This window comes from Trachemys scripta, chromosome 1, assembly GCF_013100865.1.
Source record: "Trachemys scripta elegans isolate TJP31775 chromosome 1, CAS_Tse_1.0, whole genome shotgun sequence".
Lineage (NCBI taxonomy): Eukaryota > Metazoa > Chordata > Testudines > Emydidae > Trachemys > Trachemys scripta.
In genome coordinates this window covers 116,459,808-116,486,930 of record NC_048298.1, presented here as the reverse complement: position 1 = coordinate 116,486,930, position 27,123 = coordinate 116,459,808, and the positions used below count along the sequence as shown (strand labels likewise).

The following is a 27,123-nucleotide window of genomic DNA, read 5'->3' as shown; positions in this document are numbered from 1 at the left end:
AGCATTCTGCATTGGTTGGGGCCATCCTTCAGGTGGGAGGCTTAAGGACACTTAAGGTGCAGGCAAGGCCCCAGCAGAGACATTGCTGACCAAAACAATCTGAACTGGGGTACGTGCACACCAAAAGTGGAATGTATATGGACAACACCTTACAGTAACTGCGGTCTTTCTAGATGTAAGTAACAGGGTTTTTTTGTCCTGACATAGAACAAAACCAAATTTTGAAATCTTAAAATCCTCCTCAAAATGGAATTACTGTTCTTTGCCTAGCTGTATTTATTTGTTTGAAAAATTCAATACAATGTCCTGAAATCCTGTTTTGTTGGAGGGGGGAGGTGAAGGGGTGGGTTGTGTTGCTGAATAGATCTCAAAGCAGTTGCTTACCTGAAAACTCCTATTACAGTCCTACTTTGATGTATGTAGCATTTCTTAATTCTAGTGTCTTTCTCCTGTCTCTCTCCTTATGGCTTGTTACTCAGAAAATACCTTGAAATGCCCTTTTAAAAAGAAATCTGCATCTTTCCACAGTACTTAGTTTTCCACGTCTGTGTTTTTTTAAAGATTGTTTAAAATGTACAGACTAGCAAATACCTTGGTTATAACAGTTGTTTCTGTTCAACCTGAGTCAAATAATTAACTAAAAAAATCCACAGGATTAAGGGTGATCCATTAAGTGGAAAAACTTCCACCCATCTTTCCCATTTTTCTGAAGTACATACAAATGAGAAAATATAGAATCATTGAGTAGCTTACGTATTATTTTTACATTGCAGCTGTTCACAGATGGAATCACCAACAAGCTTATTGGTTGCTATGTGGGTGACGCAATGGATGATGTGGTTTTAGTTAGAATCTATGGAAACAAGACCGAGCTGTTAGTAGATCGAGATGAGGAAGTGAAAAGTTTCCGGGTGTTGCAGGCCCATGGCTGTGCGCCACAACTCTACTGTACTTTCAGTAATGGTCTATGCTACGAGTTCATGCAGGGAGAAGCACTGGATCCGGAGCATGTCTGCAACCCAGATATATTCAGGTAAACATCTTCAAAAATATTAAAACTCCACAGTGCATTTTGGGAAACTAATGTCTAGGGCCCTACCAAATTCATGGCCATGAAAAACGTGTCACGGACTGTGAAATCTGGTCTCCTACCATGAAATCCGGTCTTTTGTGTGCTTTTACCCTATACTATACAGATTTCACGGGGGAGACCAGCTTTTCTCAAATTGGGAGTCCTGATCCAAATGGGAGTTGCAGGGGGGCCACAAGGTTATTTTATGGAGGTCACGGAATTGCCACCCTTACTTCTGCGCTGCCTTCAGAGCTGGGTGCCTGGAGAGTGGTGGCTGTTGGCCGAGGCACCCAGCTGTGAAGATAGCGCCCTGCCAGTAGCAGTGCAGAAGTAAGGGTGGCAATACCATACCATGCCACCCTTCTGCATTGTGCTGCTGATGGCATCTCTGCCTTCAGTGCTGGACTCCTGGCCCTGGGCCACCCAGATGGGGGGGCAAGTGGGGCAATTTGTCCTGGGCCCTGCAGCAGCCCCAGGAGCCCTGGCCAAGAATCCCTTCCCTGGCTAGAACCGCCTTTTTAACTTTTACTCACCCGGCGGCGGTCCGGGTCTTTGGCGGCCGGGGGGCCTTCAGTGCTGCCAAAGACGCGGAGCGAGTGAAGGACCCGCTGCAGACTCGGAGCACCGCCTGGTGAGTACAAGCGCCGCAGCGGTGACGCCTTTTTTTTATATCCGCTGCCCCGCTTTGCCCCAGGCCCCCTGAATCCTCTGGGCGGCCCTGTCCACTTTCCAGCTACCCAGCTCTGAAGGCAGAGCCGCCACCAGTAGCAGCACAGAAGTAAGGGTAGCAATACTGCATCCTCCCCCCTACAATAACCTTGCGACTCCCCACAACTCCTTTTTGGGTCAGGACCCCTACAATTACAACACCGTGAAATTTCAGATTTAAATAGCTGAAATCATTAAATTTACGATTTTTAAAATCCTATGACCGTGAAATTGACCAAAATGGACTGTGAATTTGTTAGGGCCCTATCTATGCATAGGAAAGTTGTCAATGTGGAGCATGCTATTGATAACCATACACAGAAGAACTTATGGAGATGGCTGACTGTGTACACATTTTAGTATCCAAATGCTCTTCTGCCACAACCTAGTGTTCTCCCTCCACGTGGCCATGATAGCTCACTGTTTCCCATCCAGTCTGGAAGGATCGGACTTGGGTCTTGTAGGTAGTCTGCTCCCTCCTCCTACAGCAGGCCGCAGGGCACCATTTTAGGAGTAAGGAAGTGCTGTTGAGCTTTGTCTGCCAGTGCTCAGCTCTTTCGAGCCATCCCCCCTGCCTCCCACACTTCCTTGCTCCTCTCCGTTATAAAGCATACACCTCTACCCCGATATAACGCAGCCCGGTATAACATGAATTCGGATATAACGCGGTAAAGCAGCGCTCGGGGGGGGGGTGCGCACTCCAACAGATCAAAGCAAGTTCGATATAACGCGGTAAGATTTTTTTGGCTCCCGAGGACAGAGGTAGAGGTGTATATGTTTTGGGGAAACCAACTTTTTGAAGGAAATTTTGTGACCTATGTATTCCCTGATGAAATTTAAAATTTCAAGTAAAAAGTCACCAATAAGACAAATATAAAAAAAGAGATTTAAATGTCAAGAAAGCAGTAATTAACTACCAAATGCTTTTTGGCAATCTGCTTGTCACCAGTTGAAAAGTAAGAACGTAGCAATACAATAACCTTTATATCTTACAGACTCATAGCCAGGCAGCTTGCTAAAATCCATGCTATTCATGCACACAATGGATGGATCCCCAAATCTAACATGTGGCTGAAGATGGGAAAATATTTCTCACTCATACCTACAGAATTTACAGATGAGGAAGTAAATAAACGGTAAGTGTTATTTTATTAAATATTTGATTACTTTTTTAATAACTCATTTGTCTCAGTTTTCATCACATACCTTATTAACCAGCTGAGGGGGAAAACATAACCAGAGTGTTTTTTAGACACTCCATCCCCCCAGCCCATATCAATGTAAATGCTCCTAAAAAGCAGACTAAAGTGATGGGTTTGACCATCCTCTCTATTTTTTTTGGCCATATTCTTCCTGCTCTTTCCTTTCCACTTGAAAAGAGTATGCATTACTAATCTTGTTCTCCTCCCACAATTAGGACTATGATATTGTCATGTCTGAGAGCCAAGTTGTTCTTAAAGAAGTCACCTTTGTAAAAGTAATAGGAATTCTTGCCTTCTTCCCATCTTATGTTTCCGTGACTTCACTACAAGAGTGAGCAGTGAAATCTGGACTAAGATGGCTTACTCAATTATGTGTTGAAATAACGGGAATACAGAAAATAACTGACCAAATGCACTAATGTATACATTTCTGTATAATTCCTTTATTATTAACACTATGCTCAGAAGAGAAACTTTTCAATTTTTTTGAACCCCAAAGGTTCTTAAGTGATGTTCCAAGTCCTCAAATCCTTCAGGAGGAGATGGCCTGGATGAAGGAGAGACTCTCAAATCTAGGATCCCCAGTGGTGCTTTGCCACAATGATCTGTTGTGTAAGAATATTATCTACAACGAGAAACAAGGTAGGTATTGAACACAGCAGTAAGTAGTGCTTCATTCCATACTTGTGTTGTATTTGTGTTCTGTGGCAATTGTCTTAGGGTGGGTATAGAATTATAATTCAAATTCATTAAATCACTTATGACTTTTTACTAATGGTAGAAAGTGAAGTAAATTTGCTGCTTGAAATCAAAGTTCAATGTAATGTTAGCAGTATTTGTATAAATATATTAACTGTCTTAGCAGCTATAACCATAATTTTAATTCTAAAATGTTTTTAGCATGTGGAGAAAAATCTTTATATTCCTATTTTCACTGTAATGATTTAGTCTGTAAAAATGGATTTCAAACTATCAAATTGTCTTTTTGTCTTTCTAATTTAATAGAAATCTCATATACATTTATAAAAGGTTGTCATGCATTCAACAACCTTAGGAGCTAATGTCTCCAGGTTACTTTGTATTATCAATGTATTGTTCTGATTTGTCAGATACATTGGTGCCAAGGAGGAGTTCCCCAGGGTGAAGTATCATAATGATACTTACGCTACTTTCAATGGCTCAGTTTATATCCTGCATATGAGGTACATAGGCATCTTAATGTTGAAGATATTTTTGTAAATATTATTTTTTAACTCAGAGGTAGGGAGTAGGCTTATCTTGGAAACGGCAAATCAAATTTTTGTTCATTATTTTCAGATCTTGTAAATACTTGAACTCTTGAAAGAAATCCTAGTTTTTTGGTTTTGTTTTGTTTTTTAAATACAAGGAACTATCAAAAGTTCTCATAGAAAACTTTAATTCCTTTTAAGGTTATTCCTTTTAAGGTTTGGTTGTTTAGTGGTTTGAGGTTCGGTTACTAAATGATACATTCAACAGGCAAACGTGGTGAACCAACAGTAAATTTGGGACATTGAAAACAGGGATATTATGGTGCAGAAAAATGCTTTAACGAGACCAGTACCTCAATTTCCCTCACCTCCTCCCAAATCCCCAGAAGTCTGTGAGCTGAAATGAAAGTAACAAGTTAATTTTGTAGAAGCATGTTGGTAGTTGCAGGGAAGCTTACAATTGAGATAGTGAAGACTTTCTCTTTAAAGAGAAGTATTTAATTTCAGATTTGTCTGAGTAATTTAATATTATCTTGTAACTTATCACTTCATTGACAATTAGCTTACCACTAAAGCCAACGTATTTGTTTGAAATCATTAAAATGAATGTGAACACCATTTAAGGTGTTCTCTATCAGACATTCAGCAGTAATTGAGGCGTCACGTCTTAGTTTATGGAGCTTACATAAAATTGGATACAAAATAAATATTGAAGTTGTTTCTGATTTTTGAAAAGTGGCTGTGTACATCATTTCTACATCAACTGTGCTCCTTCGACCTGTACAAGTAAAAGATCTTTTAGCTGCAATCCATATATATGCGACCTCTCTTCTGAGTTAGGTCTTTCTTTCTTGCACATAAATACTAGTGCTATATGTTCTGCAGGCCAACGTAGCCATCAACTACACCTTAGCAGCACCATCATCTTCCAGTATATGCCCTTGCATACTTGTGTAATTCTATTAATTTTAATTAACTGTTGAGTTAGTTCTAACTATTGAGTAGGAGTTAGTAAGCAATTTTGTTGAGGTTTTTGACAGGGGAAAAAACTTCAGTTGTTGACTCTGCAGCGCTAATAGGAATTAAAAAGGGGGGTAAAAATTATTTTTGTCACTAAAGTCAACAGGTCTGATTCTGAATACACAGATCAGACCTACTGAGAAAAGATGCTATTTTTAGTCACTTTTCATAATAGAACCATGCTTTAGTGTAAAATGCTTAAACAAAAACTGTAATTCAGTTAAATGTTCACTATCACGGTTGATAAGCTTAACATTCCCACTTTGAAAACAAATGCTATATGCTTCTCTTTTTTATAAACAGAGTGGAGGAAAAAAACAATGCCAGCAGTGCATCACTTTTGAGCAAACCTACAATAACCAGTGTGTGAGTGTTTAGTGTTTGGGGACAAGGTGGGGAGGAGGGAGGAATCTGAATGTAAAGCACTTAGGCTTCGAGCTGGTTGTAAATAACTGAATGGGAAAAGATTTGAAAGTATATGCAATAGCTAGACTGTGTCCATTAAAGCTTACATGCTTGAATATTGCAGCACATCATGTACGTTGTTGTAAGAACTCTGCAATACCGAGATACAACAGGTACTATTCTTATAGTAACCAAACCTCAATGCCATCTGCAAAATGAGTATTTGTATATTGTGAAAGCTGTATATTTTGTACTGTACACTTTTACGGTGCAAAAATTTATAAACCTGTTACATAATACAGTCTTAGAAGGAGGATCTTCATCTTTATTTTTGAAGTGGAAACTCAGCTTTAACTTTAACTGCAACAGTTAAACATGCAAACATGAATCATATCAAGTATGTTCAGCCAAATAAAGATCCTTTATTTAAAAAAAAAAAAAAAAAACCTCTAAAAATTAAGCATCAGCATGCAATGAATTCTTCTTTGAAGCCACTTTAATAAGAGCACAAAGAACAATCTTAAAGATGCAGTTCGCTTTCTGGAGTTGTTACTGGCCTAAATATAGGAAGGTAGATAAAAGTTCTGATTATGCAGCAGTATTCATATCAATTCTTTCAATCTCACCTTGATCTGCTCTCTAAAGAGGCTGGGTCTAAACCAGCACAAACAGAATCTATAATTCATCATTGGTGTTTGTAGCACTTTCATTAGCATGTTGTCTAGTCATGCTTAGGCCAAGTGTAATCAGCATACTATTTAAAAAGCCACAGGTGGTCAGTTTACACTAGCTCACTCAGAATAGATAGTCCCACCATTGTTTATCTCAACTTTTTAACTCTACCCTTTCAAAGACTATACTTCATTTCCAGTCTACACAGGGTTTTAAAACCTGCTAGATATTAAAAATAGATTGATGTATATACATACAGAAAAAACATACTTTGTCACTTATGGCTTTAAGAATTCTTAAACCTGAACATCTAACTCTCTTTTCAAAGAGAGACTGAAATAAAATTTTGAACTCTAGCATGGTTAAATGGAGTGCATCACTCATTTGATGAGTTGAATTTGCTCATGCTGTGGCTCAGATAAATCTGCCTCTTGCTGCTTTGTTTAATCACTCCGGATATGAAAAACTTCAATAGTGTTATCTTACATAACAGATTTATAATTGCCTAGAAGACTTGTTCTCTGAAAGAAATAGCTCACAGTTTCACTTCATTTCTTGCCCTTGAATATATCTTAATGTGTGAACTGTGGTTTTAAATTTAAGTAACTGACAGTTGGAAGGCATTTATTTATAACCCTTTTGTCGTGATGCTCTTGACTTTTTTTTTTTTTTTTTTTTTTAACTTGAGCAGGAGTTTCCAAAGGCTCTTCTAGACTCTCCGAGTAATCTCAGATACCTTATTACTAATGCTTGTCAGCATCAGATTTCTTTCCAACACTTCTAGAATATCTTCAGTTACTCCTCACTTTTCTTAATCGTGGCAAATATTTTTAAAAATAGCTTAACATTAGGCACCTACATAAGCAGCCTGACTTTTGAAAAGTGCTGACCACTTAACAGATTCCATTGACGGTTGTTACCCAGCACTTCTGGAAATCAGGTCACTGTAACTAGGTGCCGAAGTTAAGTGTTCTGCTTTTTTTTTTAACTTTGGGTGAACATATTTTAGTGTGTGTCTCAGAGATGGTATTTGTTCTGTGGTAGGGGTTTTGTAGTGACGTTCTCATCACAGCCAGGTGATACACCCTGCTACATTAAGCTTTGTTTAGTTCAGGCTTTCTCACTACTTTTCATAGTATCACTCGCTCTTAATAAAGATATTACCTTGCAGGGCACTTCCATTCACATTTACTATCACAAGTTATCTCTTTTTCTGTTCATACAGCAGTGGCTTATGTCAGGGGAGTAGTAAAGTTTGTTGAACTATCTACAGTGCAATAAAGAGCAGCTAGAAACAGGAGAGTCATCATTTCTTGACTGTCAGTTCCTTGAAGACTGTCAGCAAATCCCCTGTGGATTACCCAACCTCTGATTTCAGTTAATAAACCCAATTTTAAATGCATCAAACATAAAATGACAAGCACATTGCAGATCACACATTCATTTTTATATGAACAGTGAAATAGTATGTAGCTTTCAGCATTAAAGCTTTGATAAAATACATATAACTGCCTTTCAGATATAGAATGTTGGATGCTTCAATTTGAAATATCTTCTGTCTGGATAAACTCTACAGTGGACAATAGTACACAATTATGATATAACACTTTTATAGGTTGCACATTCCACAAGTGTACTTCAGGTATTAGATTTCTGTTTTGGGAGAAGTTTTTAGTAGTAGTCCGCATTGGCCTAGCTGTTCCTATTGAAGTCAATGGGAGTAGACTTAGACATTTTAAAAACCCCAATCTAAAAGACTAATAAATTGCTAGTAGCTCAGAGTTCATCATACTGGGAACTAGTTGCTCTTTTGGATGAATTCATCTTTACTAATTCTTAGAGTGTATTCCTATAATTTTAAACATAAATTAATCTAAAGAATGCAGTGATAACATCAGACAAGTCAGTTCACTTTCTCTTTATCACCTGCCTTATTTTATAGCAAAATGTTATAATAAAAATTAATGAAGTGACCCTGTCTGTTCATACTTTCTTGACACAGAAATTTGAAGGGAACTGTGCATCTTTAACCTTAATACTTGTTGCAAAAATTAAATTTAAGGTTGAGTTCCACTGTAGAATGGGTCTGAAAAAGGAGAGCAGTAAAATGCAGAACTTTTCTTTTTAAAGTTGTGTCATTTCAAATGTGAGTGTGCCAAATTTTCTTCATCTGCTACAGATTAGGTATGCCATTGTTGCTGCCATGTGGCGGCGTGCACCGTGCTACTTAAACGCACTGACTGGAGGTTTATCGCATCAATTGTTCACGTGCACCTCCCCCAAAGGAGAGCACAGAGCCTGGTAACAGCCTCATCTGTATCTTGTTAGCTTCATATTCTTACTTTATAAACCATTAACTATAACTGGAAATAACATTTTTAAATAAAGGCTAGCTATAATCAGAATAATGGCACTGCAGTCTGAGATAAAATTTGGATTAAACATTTTTTTTTAAAGTATGTCTTAAGTTGATACTTTTCAAGCAGGCTTTTTACCTGCTATTTTTATCTGCTTTATATGCAAAATCCTGAATACAAGAGACTTTTAAAATTATTGGATTTTGTACTGGCTAGTTCAATCCTATGACAAAACAAACATTAACCAGGGTTGGGCTGTGCATTTTTATTGGTTTATATTTAACAGATGAGCTTTAGAGGTTATATGTGCTTAAATCTACAGCACTATTAAGGAAACAGCAAGAAACATGTTATCTGTTTCATGGACTTGCCACGCAGATAACTCTAATTAAGCTGTGACTTTGCTATGAGATCTTGGACTGCAGCCCTTGTAAAATCAATTTCCAGTGCTTTCAATACTTTTAACAGCTTTTAAATCATGGGAACCTCTTATCATGTACTGCTGGCTGGATGTTCTCTGTGAAGGGTGCTCTGCTTTAGTCACTTCCCTGGGTTGGTCTGACCGAGAACATGTTTGTTAACCTTCCAGGCAGGTTGCAAAGCCCACTTCTTCTTCCCTCATCCTTCCCCCCCCCCCCCCCAGCATGAGGTGAGGGTTGCGGGGTTGGTAAATATTTAAGTAATCTTCTTACATTTGTTATGTTAATTGTATGAGATAGGTACTAGACTAAAGGATGGGTGCTTATCGACACATTTTATACATTTGAATTAATAAATATGTGGAATGGGTGGCAACATGTGTAATGGCACTGATTGAAATCTTAAATACTTGCTGCTGCATGCTGTTTCTGAAAAAAATTACCAAAGCACTCTATCTGTGCAGAAGGTAACTCGGGAGATGCATGCTCATGGACACTTATAACACATTTTAACTTGTCCTTAATGTCCAGTTTTAAACTCCTCCAGTCTTTTAAGGAAATAACAGCTGCAATGTAGTTGGGTTAAAATATTTCCCCATATCTCCTAAAAGGTTATAATTCAGATCAAACTTAAAATATTTTTCTAATTTCAGATTAGTGTTAAATTTGCTCAAGGATTAAACTTTCAGTTTTGGCTTTGAGAGAGAATAGTCAACATTAGTAATTGCAAAATTATTTGCTTCATTATTATGGCTTAATATGTATTAAAATCATTACTTCAGAGTCTCTGAAATTTGTAGTACAACCTTTTAGCAAGGGTAAACTTGATACCTATAGAGGAATAATCATGCAGCTTGGAAGGAGTTTAATAGTTACAACATATTTCAGGAATAGAGTTTAATTGAATGACCATTAGTAGTTATTAAAGCTCAATATGGAGGAATACAAAATTTAAATCTGAACACGTTTGAGGTGGGTCGTGTTGAGTCGTCAGAAATATATACCCCCTGCACTCAGATGGTTATAGTAGTTGATAGTATATTTTTTTCTGAGACTGCAAGAGCAGTAGCAATCCTGTCTAGCTTATATTAAAACCTGATTTCCAGGTGTCCGTTTGACTATTGCTGTGGAATGGATTTACCAGAGGCGACTCAAAGGCCATACAATCTGGACGTGATGTACTTCCCACAACTGCCCTCCCAGTTGGCCAGATAAACTTTTTGTAAAAAGCCATTAAGCAACAAAGGAGCATTTGGGGTAGCGCTATTCCTTTTGTCCACGCTTACTTTATGCTGTAAGGCTTCTGTTACTTAATACCTGCAGGCACTTTGTTTTTGAGATGGGTATTCAAACATGGCATGCCATTGCTTGAAATAACACTAAATTCATTAACGCCATCATCAAAATGAGAAGATTGTTGAATAATTGGAGAAACACTGTCTTGCAAAAAATGATTGTGCGTGCTACATGTATTCTGTAGTCAGGCTGCACTACTTGCTTGTCAAGAAAGTAGATTGGATTACTTATATTGTACCTATAACTCTGCTAGTTAAAAAGATAGACAAGTAATCTGTATTTCTACCTACTGTTAAAACTAAGTGTCTTTTTATATAGTATTTCTCATTAGAACGGAATCTGAGTTTCTAAGGTAACTGACGCCCTCTTGTGGTAGAAATGGAAACCTGAAATAGCTATTTTGATTCTAAATTACATAGTAAAATACTGAAGCAAGCTGTTGATCAGACTGTATATTTTCTGTCAAGTGAAGCTCATACCATAAAATTCACAGCCTTACCCTGGAGTGTCTCAAGAGTGCATGCAAATGAGCACAAACAGTGAGACTGAAATGTTGGCAGATGTCTAGGGACAGCACTGAATTAGGGCATTGGTCTGTTTGTTATGGATTCTTACGTTTTCATGTTTGTGTCTCATATAGGTGATGTACAGTTCATTGACTATGAGTACTCTGGATACAACTACCTGGCTTATGATATTGGAAATCATTTCAATGAGTTTGCAGGTAAAAAATGAATTGCCCATTTAAAAGTTAATTGGTAATAAAACAATGAGTCTTTTGTTTTTATATAGTGCCTTTCATCTGAGGATCTCAAAACTGTGACCATAATGAACCCCTCAGTGCCAACTGGCAAAGGCTTCACTGTTCTGTAATAGCAACTCCCATAGGCCTGTCAAACTCACTACACATAACGCATTGTTTTTATAGCATTTATCCCTAAATATTGTCACATAAGATCTTAAGTGAAAGTCTGAATCTTGCTGGTCACATATGGTTGGTGTAACATTGTGTACATTGTGTGTAACATACTGATATGTCTATATACTGAAAATATGTTCTTAGGGCTTGTCTACACTGGCAATTAACAGCACTGCAACTTTCTGGCTCAGGGGGGTGAAAAAACACCCCCCTGAGCGCAGCAAGTTGCAGCGCTGAAAAGCGCCAGTGTAAATAGTGTCCCAGCACTGGGAGCCACGCCCTTTGTTGAGGTGGTGTTTTTTAGAGCGCTCTCTCCCAGCGCTGCGCCACAACTACACAAGGCACATTAAAGCACTGCCAGTGTAGACTTGCCCTTATAGTTTGTAGCAAGGTTACTCCCCACGAGAAGTGAGAAACTGGTTTCTTGCCAGACCTGAGATGTTTATCCATCTGTCTTTTGAAATGTAAATTGAGTATTGTCTTATCCACAATCACCAGTCTGAGCTAAATGCACATGGAGGCTTGTGAGATTTAAGAAAAATAGATGAACAGCAGGGTGGGGGGGGAACGTTGTCTTGCGCACTTTAAAGGTTTATTGGCGTATAACGGGACAGGGACAGCACCCTGTTATCCTGTACTTGAGGAAGTAATCGGGCAGAGCAGTTACATTCGTGAAAACAGGATCCCAACTTGTCCTAGTTGGAAACTCTGCAAGATAGCTTTTGGGTGAGATAAGATAGCTTTTAGACAGATTGTTAGCCTGTTAAAGTTAAGTTTAGTCTAGTAAGAAGCGTGTTATGCTTTGTTTTATATGTAATCATTTCTGTTTCCACTTATTAGCCTTATCTCTTATCTTTTAATTTTTGATAATATACTTACGATTGTTTCACTATGCCTATATCTCAGTTCTGTGATTTTTATAAAGAATCCGATCCTGAGTTGTACCAGTCAACCTGTGTATACACTGATCCTTTGGGGACATCTTAGCTGGTAATTTCTGTGCGTATCCTGTGATAGGGGCTGGATACTACAGAGGGACTCTTTCAGTGGAGCTTGGGAGCTGGGGTACACCTACTGATAACCTGCAAGGCAAAGTAAGGGCTGGCATAGCCTGAGGAAATATTTTGGGTTCCTAACAGACTGGTGAGGTCAGGGAGCACAAGCAAATCTTGTTTGCACTGGTGGCAAGCAGATAACAAGGTGATTCACAGTCCTGGGCTCCCTAGGAAAGTGTCACAAAAATGTATTACGGTCACTGATGAATTCAACTTAAAATCTCTGTGAGGTGGGCTAGTTATGTCCCTACTTTGCAGTTGTGGGAACTTAGGCTATGTCTACACTGGCGATTGAATGACAAAACTTTTGTCTTTCAGAGGAGCTAGAGAACCTCCCCCTCGAAAGACAAAAGTTTTGCCACGGCAAATGCCAGTGTGAACAGCTCAAACACCGCTTGCTGTGGGTAGAAGTTTTTTGTCGGCAGGAGAGTCGACGCACAGCAGCTACAATGCGTGACTTTTAGTGGCATGGCTGTGGCGACGAAGCCATGTTACTAAAAGCTGTGTAGTGTAGATATAGCTTAAGATGTGGGAAGGCTGTGACTTTGCCAAAGTCATGCAAGAAGTCTGGCAGAGCTAAAAATAGACCTAGAACTTCCAACTTCCTGAGCTCTGCCTTAACTGTGAGATCATCCTTTCTCTGTGGTATTAAAAACAATATCATAGGGGCACTGATGCTCCTTCCCTCCCAGTGCAGATACGGTGTGGAAAATTCACAGTTGCCTTCATATATAATAACCTCTACCGCCAAATGACAGTCTTGTGATTCCTTGCACAACTTGCAGTTGAGACTTCGCTTTGACTTGATTTTTGACAAACTGAGAAGTGCAGAACAAGAATCAAAGCTAATGTGCAGATTTGTGTGTGATAGGGAGAAGTTAAGGTTTAGGAACATCGGAAAGGCTATACTTGCTCAAAAAGTAGCTTATCTAGTCAAGTCTAGTTCATTGAATGTCCCTCTACAGTACTCTCATCTTGGAGAGTTTAAATAGGAGTGCCTGACATACCTTACCTGTATGCTGTTTATTTTGGGAATGGGGTTATAGTGGGAATTCCACCATAATGTTTACAGTACAGCAATGTAAATATAGTACAAGAAGTTTAAGTAATCTTGATCTATTTGTCATAGTGTTTTCCAGGTTGTGTATTTCTAAAGTGGTCATGGTAATTCACTTTCAAAATTCTTAATTCCTTGATGACAATGTAGCGTACTCTTTGGAACCTGTTTGTACAATTTGTTTTGTTGAGTATTTTATTGTCCCCCAAACACTTTAGAGTTAATCTTGCCCACTGTTGTTCTTGAAGAGGTATAGGCAAGATTTCAGGTGAAGGAGTGCTGTAGGGAGTCGTTTTTAACACATGGTAGAAAATGCAGAGAACCACTTTCTACCACCAGTGAGTAAATATTGCATAGGCTAATGCTGGGTGAGCAGAGATTGACAAAGGTTAGGAACTTAACAGGAGCAAATCCAAGGAGGGCTTTAAAAAGGTTTGAATTGGATCCTGAAATGGAAGAGAGTTGTGTTGTCATTCTTATATACAGAAGATTATATTTTACCATGTGCAGAATACGAATCCCAGAGAACTTGGACTTGAGAAGGGGATTTAATCCAGGAGACAGAGGAAGGTGTGGGTGAGGATTTCAGCGGAGATGGAGTTGAGGCAGAGGCAGTAGTATACAAGGCAAAATTGTAGGGTTTGATAGGAGCAGATTTATGATATGCAGAGAGGAGAACTTGGATCAAGAATGATGAGAAGATTAGACAACGGAGACAAACGAAACTTCACAGTTCCAAAGAGAGGGAAGGAAAGGGAATAGAGTTGTGATTTGAGTAGGTTCCTTTTGTGTTTCTTTCTGAAACATTAGCTTAATTTTTGATGAAATATAAGTATACCTGAATGTCTCATGTTTTGTAACAAGGATTCAGATTGCATGCAAATCTATTTTCTTCTTTCACTAGATCTTATAGCCCTCTTTGAATTTTCCTGGGAAGATTTTGGGGAAAAAATTCATAATACAGATGCTTTATTTTCATGGGACTTTCCCCATACAATTGTAACTTGCTGATGTTCAGATTATACCAGACCACAAATACACATTTGACCATTGCTAGCATACATATTTAAGCATAGAATCTTTCATAATGTTAGTGTCCTCTTTTTTGTTTTTCATTTGGGTTTGAGGGGTATTCATTGATATGAGTATCCGAATCTGTTCATATTTAGTTTAAATATGGTACACATTTGCAAAGTTTCTGAAAGTATTGGTCATTTATAATTGTGAAGTCAAACATCTGACTTTTTAAAAATATATATAAATAAATGTTAATTATTTTTGTTTGTTTTGTTTGTTTTTTGTTTTTGAAGGAGTGAGTGAGGTAGACTACAGCCTTTATCCAGATAGAGAATTACAAGAGCAGTGGCTGAGATCTTACCTTGAGGCATACAAGGAATATAAAGGTTTCGGTACAGATGTTACTGAGAAAGAGGTAGAAGTCCTATATGTGCAAGTCAATCAATTTGCACTGGTAAGTTTCTCAAGATTATTAATGTATATACAACACCCCAGGTATGTTTACCACTTTCCAGCCAAATAGTGAGTTCCCTGTCCCAAGGAACTTGCAGTCTTAAGATTATGCAATACCTGCAGGAAATCTTTAGTACAATATAAGTGTCAGCTTTTCTTACTGATGGAAACCATTGTGCAATGAATATTGTTCAATTTCTATTTGTTTATGTGTTAGACTAACTCAATGTAGATCTTTGGAAAGTAAATGGCCTCACTGCTAGGCCTTTACTATCAGGATACATTTAGTGGCTTTATTCCCTAGGTCAGGGCCTTTCTGATGAGCTAAAGCCAATTAGAATCCATCATCTAGAAGCAACACGTTTAAATTCACTGCAGATTTTCCTTTCACTCCTCTGTTTAACCCTCTTCTGTGGAGGAGCAACTGTTCTTCATAGGATATAGCTTCCCTCCAGCAGTAGTGTAAGTAAAGTCAATTTGATTGAGAGATTTCTCAGTCTCAAGGAAGAACCTAAGGATATGTCTATACTACCCACCGGATCAGGTAGTGTTCGATGTATCGGGGATCGATTTATTGCGTCTTGTCTAGATGCGATAACTCAATCCCCGAATCGACGCCTGTACTCCACCTCGGCAAGAGGAGTAAGCGGAGTCGATGGGGAGCAGCGGCGGTGGACTCGCCGCCATGAGGACGGCCAGGTAAGTCGAACTAAGATACTTCAACTTCAGCTACGCAGAAGTAGCCCAGGCCTAAGTCATGGAGGGTTCTTTCATATTGGCCAATAAAGGTGGGCTGGCATGATAGATTCTCAGTCCTCCTGGCTTTAGTAGTAAGGAATAGATATCAGGATTTGAATTGACCCCATATGTAGTGAAATGAGCCTTACCAGGCCTTATCCTAGATTATTTTTAATTTGAGAACCAAAGAATCTGAGTAATAGAATATTGAACTGTGTAACATGTAGCTGGAGCAGTAAGTGTGTCCCTTCCATAGAAATTTTCTAAATAGCATTAAGGTTTAACTTGATAGTTTGAAATCAGTCACCCTGTGTTGATCATAGAATATCAGGGTTGGAAGGGATCTCAGGAGGTCATCTAGTCCAACCCTCTGCTCAAAGCAGGATGAATCCCCAGACAGATTTTTATCCCAGTTCTCTAAATGGCCCCCTCAAGGATTGAACTCACAACCCTGGGTTTGGCAGGACAATGTTGAGTTGAGGAAAGTTAATGTGGCTTTGCCTCAAGAGTTTGATGTTGATTTTTTGTTGTTTTTTTTTGTTTTTTTTGTTGTGTGTGTGTGTGTGTGTATATAGGACTTTACAGTAAATAAAATTTGTCAAAGACCAAAATTCTGTGTTTGAAAAATAAAAGGAACCACTGAAGTTCTTTGCATCAAACGTACTTTGAAGACTGTACATAGGACACTTGTGTCTTGATGTATAGCAAGAAGCTGATATTTTGGCTCTCTGGTCCTAGATGCTCTTCCATCCTTCCTCTCCTTCCATTGATTTGCCTCTGAAAAGCTGTATCTGCTATCACAGTGCTGGAATATTGCTTAGAACTGACTTCCCAACACCACTTCTTAAAGCTCTAAATTATCCCTGGTCTAGTTTAAGTACTGTCCAGGCTTGTTCATGCTATGTATAGGAGACGACAGCATGAGGTATCATGGCAGCAGTGCCTCTTACCCTGCGTTTACTTAGGCTAAAATAAAGTCTTTACAAGTGCAACTATAATGCCTAGTATGCCAGTGGATGTGCAACTCTGGACAGCTAGTATGGCCTTATGATTCCAGTACTCTTTCTGACTTTTTGGCCCATATATATCTGACTAATCTATACATGGCTTCTCCAATTTTCTGGCAAAGGCTGGTAGTTATAGTGAGGAATTTTGGTTGGCTTTCCAAGAGGATGATCCACTAGACGAGTCTTTATTAGAAAATACTGCTCATTTGTTGTTAGCGCTGTTAGTACCAGCTGTGGTAATTATATTCAGCTGTCCCATTTACTTAAATTAGTAAAGCTAGATTTGCAGCTATATAACTCTATTTTTCAGAATATATAGCATTGTTTCATGAGCTCTAAACTTTGTTCATATTAATGCTGGAGGGGAGGGGGAAGGAGTTTCTGTTTACTGAACAGCTTAAGACCGATCTGTAGACCACACAAGTTGTACAAATACTGTAAAATTTAAAAAATAAGGGTTCCTTTAATGTTGACTAAACTTCATTAATGTGTGAGGTCATGTTAGAAAAAACAGGAACTAGAATGAATGAGTATTAGTGTAAAACTCCAAACTGCTACCATTAGACAAATTGATCAAAACTTAAATAAATGCATTAGTGAGATGTTAACATGCCTGTGCTTTGAGATATTTTCAGATGTGCACTCACACTATACAGCCTTAGTAAAGGAATTTAAGTACAATACTTGGATTATGTGGATGCTTCGGGAAACAATTTAGGTCATTATTGTAAGCTTTTATTTACAGAACATAAATAGAGGTATGAAGTATCACTTGCAACATGGGTGGTCCAGAAATCATATGCATCTTTCACAAGGGGATTGTGAAACTGATGGCCACAACACGCAAGTTTCAAAGTTTATTAAAACACATTAGCAACCGTATAATTCATGTAATCCATAGCTTCAGTCTGACATTGAACATATGCTTACAAACTACTTATCTAAACGTTAACAGGAAGTGGGGTCAGAATAGATTTGAAACTTATGGAAATGCTGAGTTTTCAATGGTTAGTCTCATTAGCAGCACTGGAAAGTGAAGCATTCTGGTACCAAATAATATCTAATATCTGAAACACAATCAAACAAGTATGTAGATTTGTAATGGTTGTACACTGCTGGAATTCTCTTTATCAAACTGAAGCATAGGTCATTTGTTAACGCTATTGAACAAGACCCTTTCTAGAAGGAGATTCCCATGTCAAGGTGTTTTTTCTACACATCTAATTGACAGCATTAGGGTTTATAACACTTGCTGGTATCTGGTTTCAGAAAACTTACATTTTAGAACAAAATCTTTAATTATAAAATCACATTTTTTTTCTTTTTGTAATTATAGAATAGTCCTTCAGACAAGCCATTTTGCTCATTCCTTTTAACATATACTTGCTTTACAGAACATTAAGCTAATAATCTTTAACCAATTATTTTTCTCTTTAGGCCTCTCATTTCTTTTGGGGATTGTGGGCTCTGATTCAAGCCAAATATTCCACCATTGACTTTGATTTTCTAGGGTAAGTGACTGTACTGTCTATAAATAACTAATCTATTTTCCTCGATTGGAATCCTGACTTTCAGAACTACACTAGGTCTGAGCAAATTGATCCTGTTTTGTTAATAATATGTTCAAGCAGGATGCTCCACAGATGACCGTACACAATTATTTTTATGGTGAGATTCTATTAAGACAATCAGGATGTCCGGGTAATGTCAGTTCATTCATAAAAGTCTGGATTTTATAATGGATTTATTTTGCTTTTTGAGGGGAAAAAGTCAACCCTGTATTTTATATACAAAATAATAAAATAAAATAAAAAATTCTTGTGCTCCAGTATATAGTGTCTTCCATGCATGCGTTATCCAAGCACTTGACAAGTATTAATGGATTAAGCCACACGAGCATGTGTTTGGTAGGTGGCATTTGCATGGGAGAAGTAGAGGCACAGAAGTTAAGTGTCTTGTTCTTGGTCATACATAAGTGTTTATGGCAGAGGTAGGAATGGAGCTCGGATTTAAGAACCAGGAGATCTGTTCTTATTTAAAAAAAAATAAAAATCCTTCCTTCCAAATTGCAAGGGACATTTAGTCTAATAAATTCTAAATATTTTTCTTTTTAGTGTCCTTTTTGAAGATACTAGCTGATGTTATTGTGGAGTTTCATGTTCTTATGAAAAATGTTTAAAATTGTCAAATGAATGCCCCTTGCAATATGAAGAAGAACCTATTAAGTTTATCATGACAAGATTGTGCATCTTTTTGGAAATTTTGCTGTAGCAGTTAAGATGCTAGCTTAGTTCATACTTAATATGACTCAGACTAGTAACTTGTGACTAAGCTGATGAAATACTATGTTGAGATCATAATTTATTCACTTGAATTTGGTATTGAAACTCACTGGACTAGTGAATCAGTCATAAGATTCTCAAAGGTAAAAGACACTGGATAGTAACCAGTAGATGGCACAATAAACTAAACAAAAGCATCACATGGTACTCCACAAAAGCATGTTGCTGTTGTGAAATTTTATAATAAGATTTCACAACTCTTGTCATAAACATGATCAGACTCTTAAGGAATTATCATCTCTTTGTAACTTTGTTTCAATTCTATCCTTTTAATAGGTACGCAATTGTTCGTTTTAACCAGTATTTCAAAATGAAGCCAGAGGTCACAGCATTAAAGCTTCCCGAGTAATGAAGAACTTCAGTTCTCCTCAAGTGGATAAGCGATCCTTAGAATCCTTTCTGGGAACAGATACTGAAAAAGCTAAACATTTTGTTTAAGTTCTGTAATGTTCACTTGGTTGTTTTGCTTTACAAATGATGCCTCTAAACAAGTCTTAATGTTAAATCTAATAAGAAGAGCATACCTACTGTTGATATAGAATGGATTAGAAATTTGCTAAATCTATATAAGGCTGTAGAGATGGCAATTTAATCCTTACCTAAGTAATTTAACATATGTTGTATGTGATTTATTTATTATGAGTTTAACATGATTCCATTGCTGCTTTCATCAATTTCTGTAAAGGTTGAGTTCAGGCAGTGAAACTGTTCCAAAGGATTTGTTTTTTCACAACTTATTTTATTAAAGTGACATTAACTTATATAAAGACTGTATATGGTCAGTAGAGAATCTTAATCTTTAACTGTATACAAAAAAAACATGAATAGTGGTCATTTACTCTTGAAATGCCAATCACTGGTACCAAGTAATTGAGGGAAGGAAGATGAGGATAAAAGCAATTTTCTGCATCACAGTACTTTACATTTTATAGCAAGACCTATCTACTTACTAGGGTTAAATATCAACATTTTGACTTTCCTTCTGCTACTATTACATAGTAGAAATCTGAAGGCTTTTTGGCCACCTGATTATTTAGGAACCTGCATAGGATCTGACAGGAAATGTACCAACCTTAACTTGTATGGGAGAGTTTCTTGTTTGTTAAATTTTTCCATTTATTTTAAAGACCGCTATTCCAAAATCTCAATAAATTCCTTATGTTCTGAACTATATATATTACTGCAACATGATAGACTATTGGGTTTAAAACAGTGAGCATGAAATCCCATTGCTCTTGGGAGCAAAACAATACCACTTCAGTTAAAGGATACATAGATTTTAAACCTTTTTCCTTCCTTCCTCATTTTTCCAGCTTGGATTCTTGTCTTTAAATACTTAGGTCCAGTAGTTATAGATTTTGTTACATTTTCTGGCTTTCTTGCTGTACTGATGGCAAAAATATTAGTAGCCCAAAGTCTCATGTTCAAAGGATGTTCTTGAAATGTGTGAGGTTTGAACAATGGGGCTTTAATCATCCTCAATGTTTTTTAAAAAGCTATTATACCAAGAATGGTTTGAAATACAAATGTGAATTGAAAAGAAAATGTTTACTTTGTGACTGTATGTTGAGAGAGGTTGGGGATGATGCTTTAAATCTTGGAAATTGCTGTGGTGTTGAGCAGTCAATCAATTCTGATTATTACTCTGAAAAAACTTCGCACTTTGGTCACTGAAGTGCCCACACGTACAAAGTCTGCGTGTATGCACATACAGTATGTGCAAACACACTCACCTTAGGAGTAGATTTTATGGGGAGCCAGTTGCAGACTCGGCAAGAATATTTATTCAATATTGCTTTATAGCATATTGTCAAATGCAGATGGGCTTTACAGAAGCATACCTTGTTTCAGGATGCTTAAAGCAATGACATGGGTGGAAAAACTTTCACCTTATACATCATTTTAAATAGTGTTCTGTTATTTTACAAAAGCAAGTTTTATTCCTTAAAACTAGTTTGTATTCATCACCTGGTGGTTTCAACCGTGGATTTCTTACAATCACATTCTTAAAATTTTAATATAAATGGATAAACTTTTCATAAAAAAAACTTGAAAGTGGGTAAGTCTTATTTAGTACTTACTAAACTAGTTCATTAAATTGGACAGATTCTTTTCATAGTCTAAATAAAACTGACCAACTGAAATGGCATTTCCTTCTGTAGCATTATCAAGGATGTTGCTAGAGCTCATGAAAGTGACAGACAGCAAACAGCTTTTTAATCTTTGTACCTGAAAAGCTCTCTCTTCGTTAAGAGAATTATTCTGCCACACTTACCCACATTTAAGTAGTATCTTGGTTCATAAGTTGTCCCTTTAATTTCAGCGAGACATCTCTTGAAGTAAGGTGCTACTTAGTGTGAGTACTAGTATTGGATCCTGAAAAAAATTATTTCAAAATAAAAACAACAAAAACCCCTTTCCTGATAGAGTAAAGTGACAACTTAATTTCTGGCATTGGTAACACATACATATTTGAGAGTGAGCTTTCAAAGTTTTATTTTTAACCTGGTAAATTGGAACACTTACCAGATCCCCCTTTCTAACAATCCCAAAGAGAACTGTTTTAAAATATATACAGCGGTGTCTGTTTATTCTGAAGTACAGTCCAGCTCTTATTAGCCCTAATTCTTTTCAAACTCTTTGGCTATTCAAGAGTGGTGTCCCATACTCTCTGATGAGAGAACCACAAGGTCCAAAGAAGCCCTGGTAGTTTGACCCAGAGAAAACAGCTGAATGAGAGCTTCTTGAGTAAAGTGCTGGCTGAAAGAGGCTTGTTAACTGTGTGAGCAAAGAATCAGCTGTTGTTCGATTCCTATTGTGGGAAGCAGGACTTAACAAAAAATGTACGAACAGGATGGCATCAAAGAAATACCTGATTACATCATCAGTCTCTCCTCCTATTGGAAACTGCCTGCTAGAACTTGAAAATTGGGCTAACCATTCAGGTCAAAAGAGGGTGACACTGCAGATCATTCCTTCTGCAAGAGGGAGAGGCCAGAGCTAGGGTGTCTCCTGTGCATTTTACAGATTCCATTGTCTCCCTGCCCTAGTAGCTCTTCCAATGCTGGTACTGTTTCAGTTTGGAATTGTACTGTAATTTTTTAAAGGAGGTGTTTGTTTATATAGTGCAGGTAACAATCTCTGCAGGGGAAAAGAACGTAAGCTTTTTGTGACTGGATCTCAGCCTCAGTCATGTTGAGCTGCTCAATTCCACTGAACTCCTTTCACAAACCTCAAAAACACTTTGAGGCAAAGATATTATAAATACAGTAATCTTTGAGCCATTTTTAAGAAGCACGAGACTTATCACAGAGTTATAATAGGAGACTTTGCAGTATAGTAGAGACTTGCATTTTCATATTGCACATTAAAATCCATTTTTAGAAAACATGGCTGTGCAATGGCTTCCATTTAAGACTAGCAATATGCAACAAATTTCAAATTCCTAGAGCAGGTTGTTTGTGAGAGATGTTATTAGGAAGTAGTTACTTTTTCCAAAATGAAATGCCAGTCACCTGGAGTCTCACACCTCAACAGTTTTATCCATAACTACTCAGAATTTCCTCTCCTATAGAGGGTAGCCTACAAACATGTTCAAATGGGAACTTGGGATGGTGCACGGTGCAAACTTGGGTTTGTCACTGCAAATACCCTACGGCCTGAACATGGGTGAACTATTGAAGCCTCAAAATAAGGAATGCCCGTTTTGTTAAAATTCATTTCCTCGTCCTTAGTATTTTGAGGCTATTTAAAAAGAAGGAAAATGTCTCAGAGCTCTAGAAACATCCATCCTGGCTTTGCGTTGCCAAGAAGATACTCTGTTGCCTTTCTGTTAAGCTAAAGGCTTGAATGCCCAAATTAATAACTTTTACTGTATAGTTAAACCTATATTGTAAATATAAAGAAGGTTGTTAGCAGTGGCATTCATGCATGTGCAGCATCAGTCAATAGACCATAGTGGCCTGGTTGCTTTTGTAAAGCAGAATTGTGTGAATTTTTTTTTTCTTCTGACACATTTCTACAATCAGACCAGGTTAATCCGTGTCTGATTTAATAAGCATCAGAGCTTTTTAAATAATAGCCAGTGTCAGGTAATTTTAAACTCATTCATCTAGCGTTCTTCTGCATTTGAAAAAGGAATTGTCAAACTGACTCACATTAACCGGGTCTGACTGGATATGTATATACAACAGTGTAAATAACCATTTGTAAATTAATGTGAATTGTACCGTATCTTGCATTTATGGACTTGTGTATTGCATTGTACTCTCTCCTATTTTGTAGAAATTTTGATGTAAAGAAAAAATCCAACTTTGTGTGTGCTGACTTTTTGTTAAATTGACCATATTCAAGGCATCTGTGTTGTGTGATAATCACATACATTACCTTTAATGGAGCATATTTATGTTTCATGTTAATAAGGTATCCATTATAGTCTACTGCCGCCATTGTCTTTCCATGTGTTTTTATTTTCCCTTGCTTTTGGGGATAAATGAATAGTAATACGCTTAGTTGTGGGGAAGAGCTATTCTAGTAACAAGGCAAATGAAAAATGCTAATTAGTGGTAAATTTATTGTCTTTCAACATAGGGAAACTGTTAAATCTGATACTCACATCTTAAACATTGGCAGCCAGTAGTATCTGCTGAAAACGTGGAAGTTTTAAGTACACTTCTTTAAGACGTATTGTTGTTCCTGTGGTGACAGAAGTTTAAGGGAACATGTAGACAAATTCCTAAATTAGACGTTTCCAGTGTACATAAGCTGTGTAATGACAGGAGGATTCTTTACTGTTGTGCAACTATTATGGTATAATAAAAGGCCAAATAATTAAGATACTTCTATCAGTTTCCAGAATGCTACAGTAGCTAAGGTACCAACTAACTAGTAGCCAATTCATATTTATGGAAACTGGTGTCGGCTGGGTACATTCTTTTTGAAGCCTAGATTGATAAAATACAGGACTAGTACACAACTTTCTCTCTCAATGTAAAAGCTGCCTTCCCTGGACTTGTAGTAAAATTAAACAGTTTATTGATATCTTGCATACAAGTTGAACAAAAGCAATAGTTTGAAGCAGACTTGGTACTGCTTTTAATAAAATAATCAGCTGTTGATGCCAGTATTTCAACTTCGAAGGAAAGTTATGGCAAGCTACAGGTATCTTCATTCCCTTTGAGTGCTTACTGTAATCTATTAACTGAATTCCCTTGGACATTAATTCCATTTTTCTTGATGCAGTATCCTTTCACTGTTTGCAAGCCAGAACTATTCCCATCAAACTTAGCCTTATTCAAATAATGAATGGCCACTGTATCCACCATACAAAGAAATAAAGACTTAGTATCATAATCAGTTTCTGGTTTAGGAAGTCCCCTGGAGATTAGGGAATTAACCTCAGAAGTGAAGTGTAAAGTTTTGTACACCAGCTTCTCTGAACATCTTTTCATATACAAACTGCCATCTAATTTTTAAACTAAGTTCTTTAGCTATCTACAGTGAAAACAGAAGAGCTTTGAGTCTCTTGCCACTGCTATGTGTAATAGATTTGCTGGAAAATGTTGGTACATAAAATATGGAGGGTAGGCGTATTCAAATATTTTGGTTGTCAAATTCACAAACACATCTTGGTGCAAGTCTTCTATCCTGTTTATCGAATATAAATATACCAGACAAAAGACACATACACACTCAGAAGGTATATATGTTAATATTGTCTAGGATCTTCAGTGGTGCTGTTTGATGGTAATTAGATCCCAAAGGCCTAAGAGTCAAAAGGTCAATATTGGAGGGGAAGGGAATAAATACAGGTATGAGGAAATAATCCAATTGAAGCACGTGTTTAGACTTCTGTTTTTTGACCTCCTTATACTTAGGCAGTTTATTGGATCAGATTATAAAGGAAAGGGAACTCATTCCAGCATGATGAAGCCTGGATTTCTTTAAGAAGGCAGTTGGTGGTTAAGAGACATTAAAGTATACCCTTATTTCCTTTCCACCAAAACAACTTTTTTTTTTTTTTTTTAAATAGATATAGTCATGAAATAGAACAGCAATTTCCTGGTAAAACCTTCATTCTTTGTACCAGTTGGAATGTAATTCCTTTTGTTGGGGAGGCTTGTTTTGAAGGCTATCGGGAAGGTTGGCTGCATCCTACCTGGCTGTGAATTTGAGTTGGGTTCTTCAGTGGGTTTTAATGTTTTGTATTTTGATTAATAGGTTCTTAGATGCCTTTTGAAAAGGCTCTTAAATATGTGCAAGTGTAATCATACCATGCAGGATGTAATTACAGTTGCTGAACAGTAAGAGTTGGATCACATTTCCAGAGATTCTAGTGCTGGTGGTGTGCATTATCACAACTGATTTTGTTTTTTTATACATTTGCTACTGTGGATTTGTTGGTTATGAAGGATATGACAAAAGGCTGACCATGTTCTTGCGCCATGTAGGTGTTCCTTTTGCTAACTGCACAGCTAGAATGAGGCTCTCCAAGGTGGTAGAACCGCACAAGTCCAGAGGGTACATGACTAACTTTGTGGCCTACAGACCTCTGGAATGGAAAAGAAAATGTGTAAATTGCTTTCACGTGCCAGTTGTGTGGTGCTGTTCTAGTGGTGTGACGAGACTGGAAATTCCATTGTCTGACTTCAAGTGGCTTTACTGACTGAGCTGTTTGTGTAGTTTTTCAGGTTCCTAGTTACAGTAAATGAGGGAATCTTCTAAAACTATTGTACTGTATTTTTGTCTGTGCGCAATTGGCTAGTTTGCATAATATGAAGTATTTGATTCTTTAAAATGCTGAATGGTCTAGAAGATACTCTTACTTCAGATGCTTTAATGATAGCTTCTTCATTCACTGTCAAGAGAAAAGTTGATTGAAAACAGTCCAGTAGTGTCAGAGGAATGGTCTGAGCACGGGACTGAGAGCCATGAATACCAGCTAATTCAGGAATTGATACTGATTCCCTTTGTGGCCTTTGAAAGCTGTTTAGCTTCTCTGCCTCAGTGTCCTCAACTTGTAAAAATGGAGAAGAATTTACATGTCTCCCATGGATGGTGTGAGCATTAACTTAATGTTTGCAAAATGATAGGAGTTGTAGTTTCATGTAATGCCCCTGATCATGTTTGTTTTAAAATCACTTATCTTTATATGTATATATATATTTTTTTTCACACAACTGGGGAGAAACGCACACAAAACGCAATGTGAAACTGACTTATAGGGGGGAACAGTGTAAATTACCAAACACAATATTATAAAATGCACAAAATAAACTGGAAAACAAAAATTCTAATCTTTGTTATAATTTTAGCTGTTTACTTCTCCTGATTGCTGTGAAATCTTCAGTCAGAAATTTGTGGAGGTTTTTTTGTTGTTGCAATGACCGTTTTTTCATTTGTGTATCTCAGATACAGTCTGTGGTAGTGTAACGCAGTGTTGTACATAAGAGCTTTTGATTAGTCTCAGCACTGAGAATGTATCAGTATCTTAAACAAATATAACTTGAAGTAGATTTGTTGGTTCACAAATTTGTATTAGCCAGCTATCCAAAGCCCTGTAACACTTGCAAAGATAGGACTATGGGATAATAGGAATACTTTCCAATGTCATTTCATTGTTCCACAACATCTTTTTCATTGTTTTCTCATTTTTAGGTTGCTGTTAAGTCATATGTCCTGTGAATAAAATGCTCCCAATCTTTAAAAAAAAAATCATTTCTTTGTCATGGAGTTAACATATGTTCTGTTCATTCATCAGTTTTCATTGGAGTGAACTGTTTCTTTTGAACGAAACGTTGTTGGAGCTATGTTATAATAAAAGCCTTCTACCATTGATTAAATGAAGGAATGTATCTTTCAAAGATTTATATTGTGTAAATAATTTAAAACTGGTTGTAACAATAAAGCTGGTTTCTAACTGCATTATTAACATTTATTTTGATTTTGCTTTTCACTTGAGCTACGCATGCTGCTATCTTTTACTATTGTCGAGGCTACATATTTCTATTATAAACACCCATTTCCAGGTGTTCATGACTCATCTGGAAATAAAAATTCCCTGGGGCTGGTACTTGGCTTACAAAAACTATAAGCCTATTAACATTTCTATTTTACAAATTAAACATTGCTAGGGCCATTAACCAGTACATATTTT

The 27,123-nt window shown here is 37.3% G+C and overlaps 1 protein-coding gene across 1 annotated transcript in view; it reads left to right on the top strand.

Annotated features, from left to right (window-relative positions):
* ETNK1 (ethanolamine kinase 1) overlaps positions 1-26,891 on the top strand; it is a 57,624-nt gene extending 30,733 nt beyond the window's left edge. Inside the window, exons 2-8 of the mRNA XM_034782464.1 lie at positions 774-1,033; positions 2,776-2,916; positions 3,482-3,624; positions 11,021-11,104; positions 14,722-14,882; positions 18,064-18,137; positions 19,245-26,891. Coding sequence (XP_034638355.1) covers positions 774-1,033; positions 2,776-2,916; positions 3,482-3,624; positions 11,021-11,104; positions 14,722-14,882; positions 18,064-18,137; positions 19,245-19,317 — 936 coding nt within the window. The 3' untranslated portion in view covers positions 19,318-26,891. The remainder of the gene's footprint in view (positions 1-773; positions 1,034-2,775; positions 2,917-3,481; positions 3,625-11,020; positions 11,105-14,721; positions 14,883-18,063; positions 18,138-19,244) is intronic.
* The last annotated feature ends 232 nt before the right edge of the window (positions 26,892-27,123 follow it).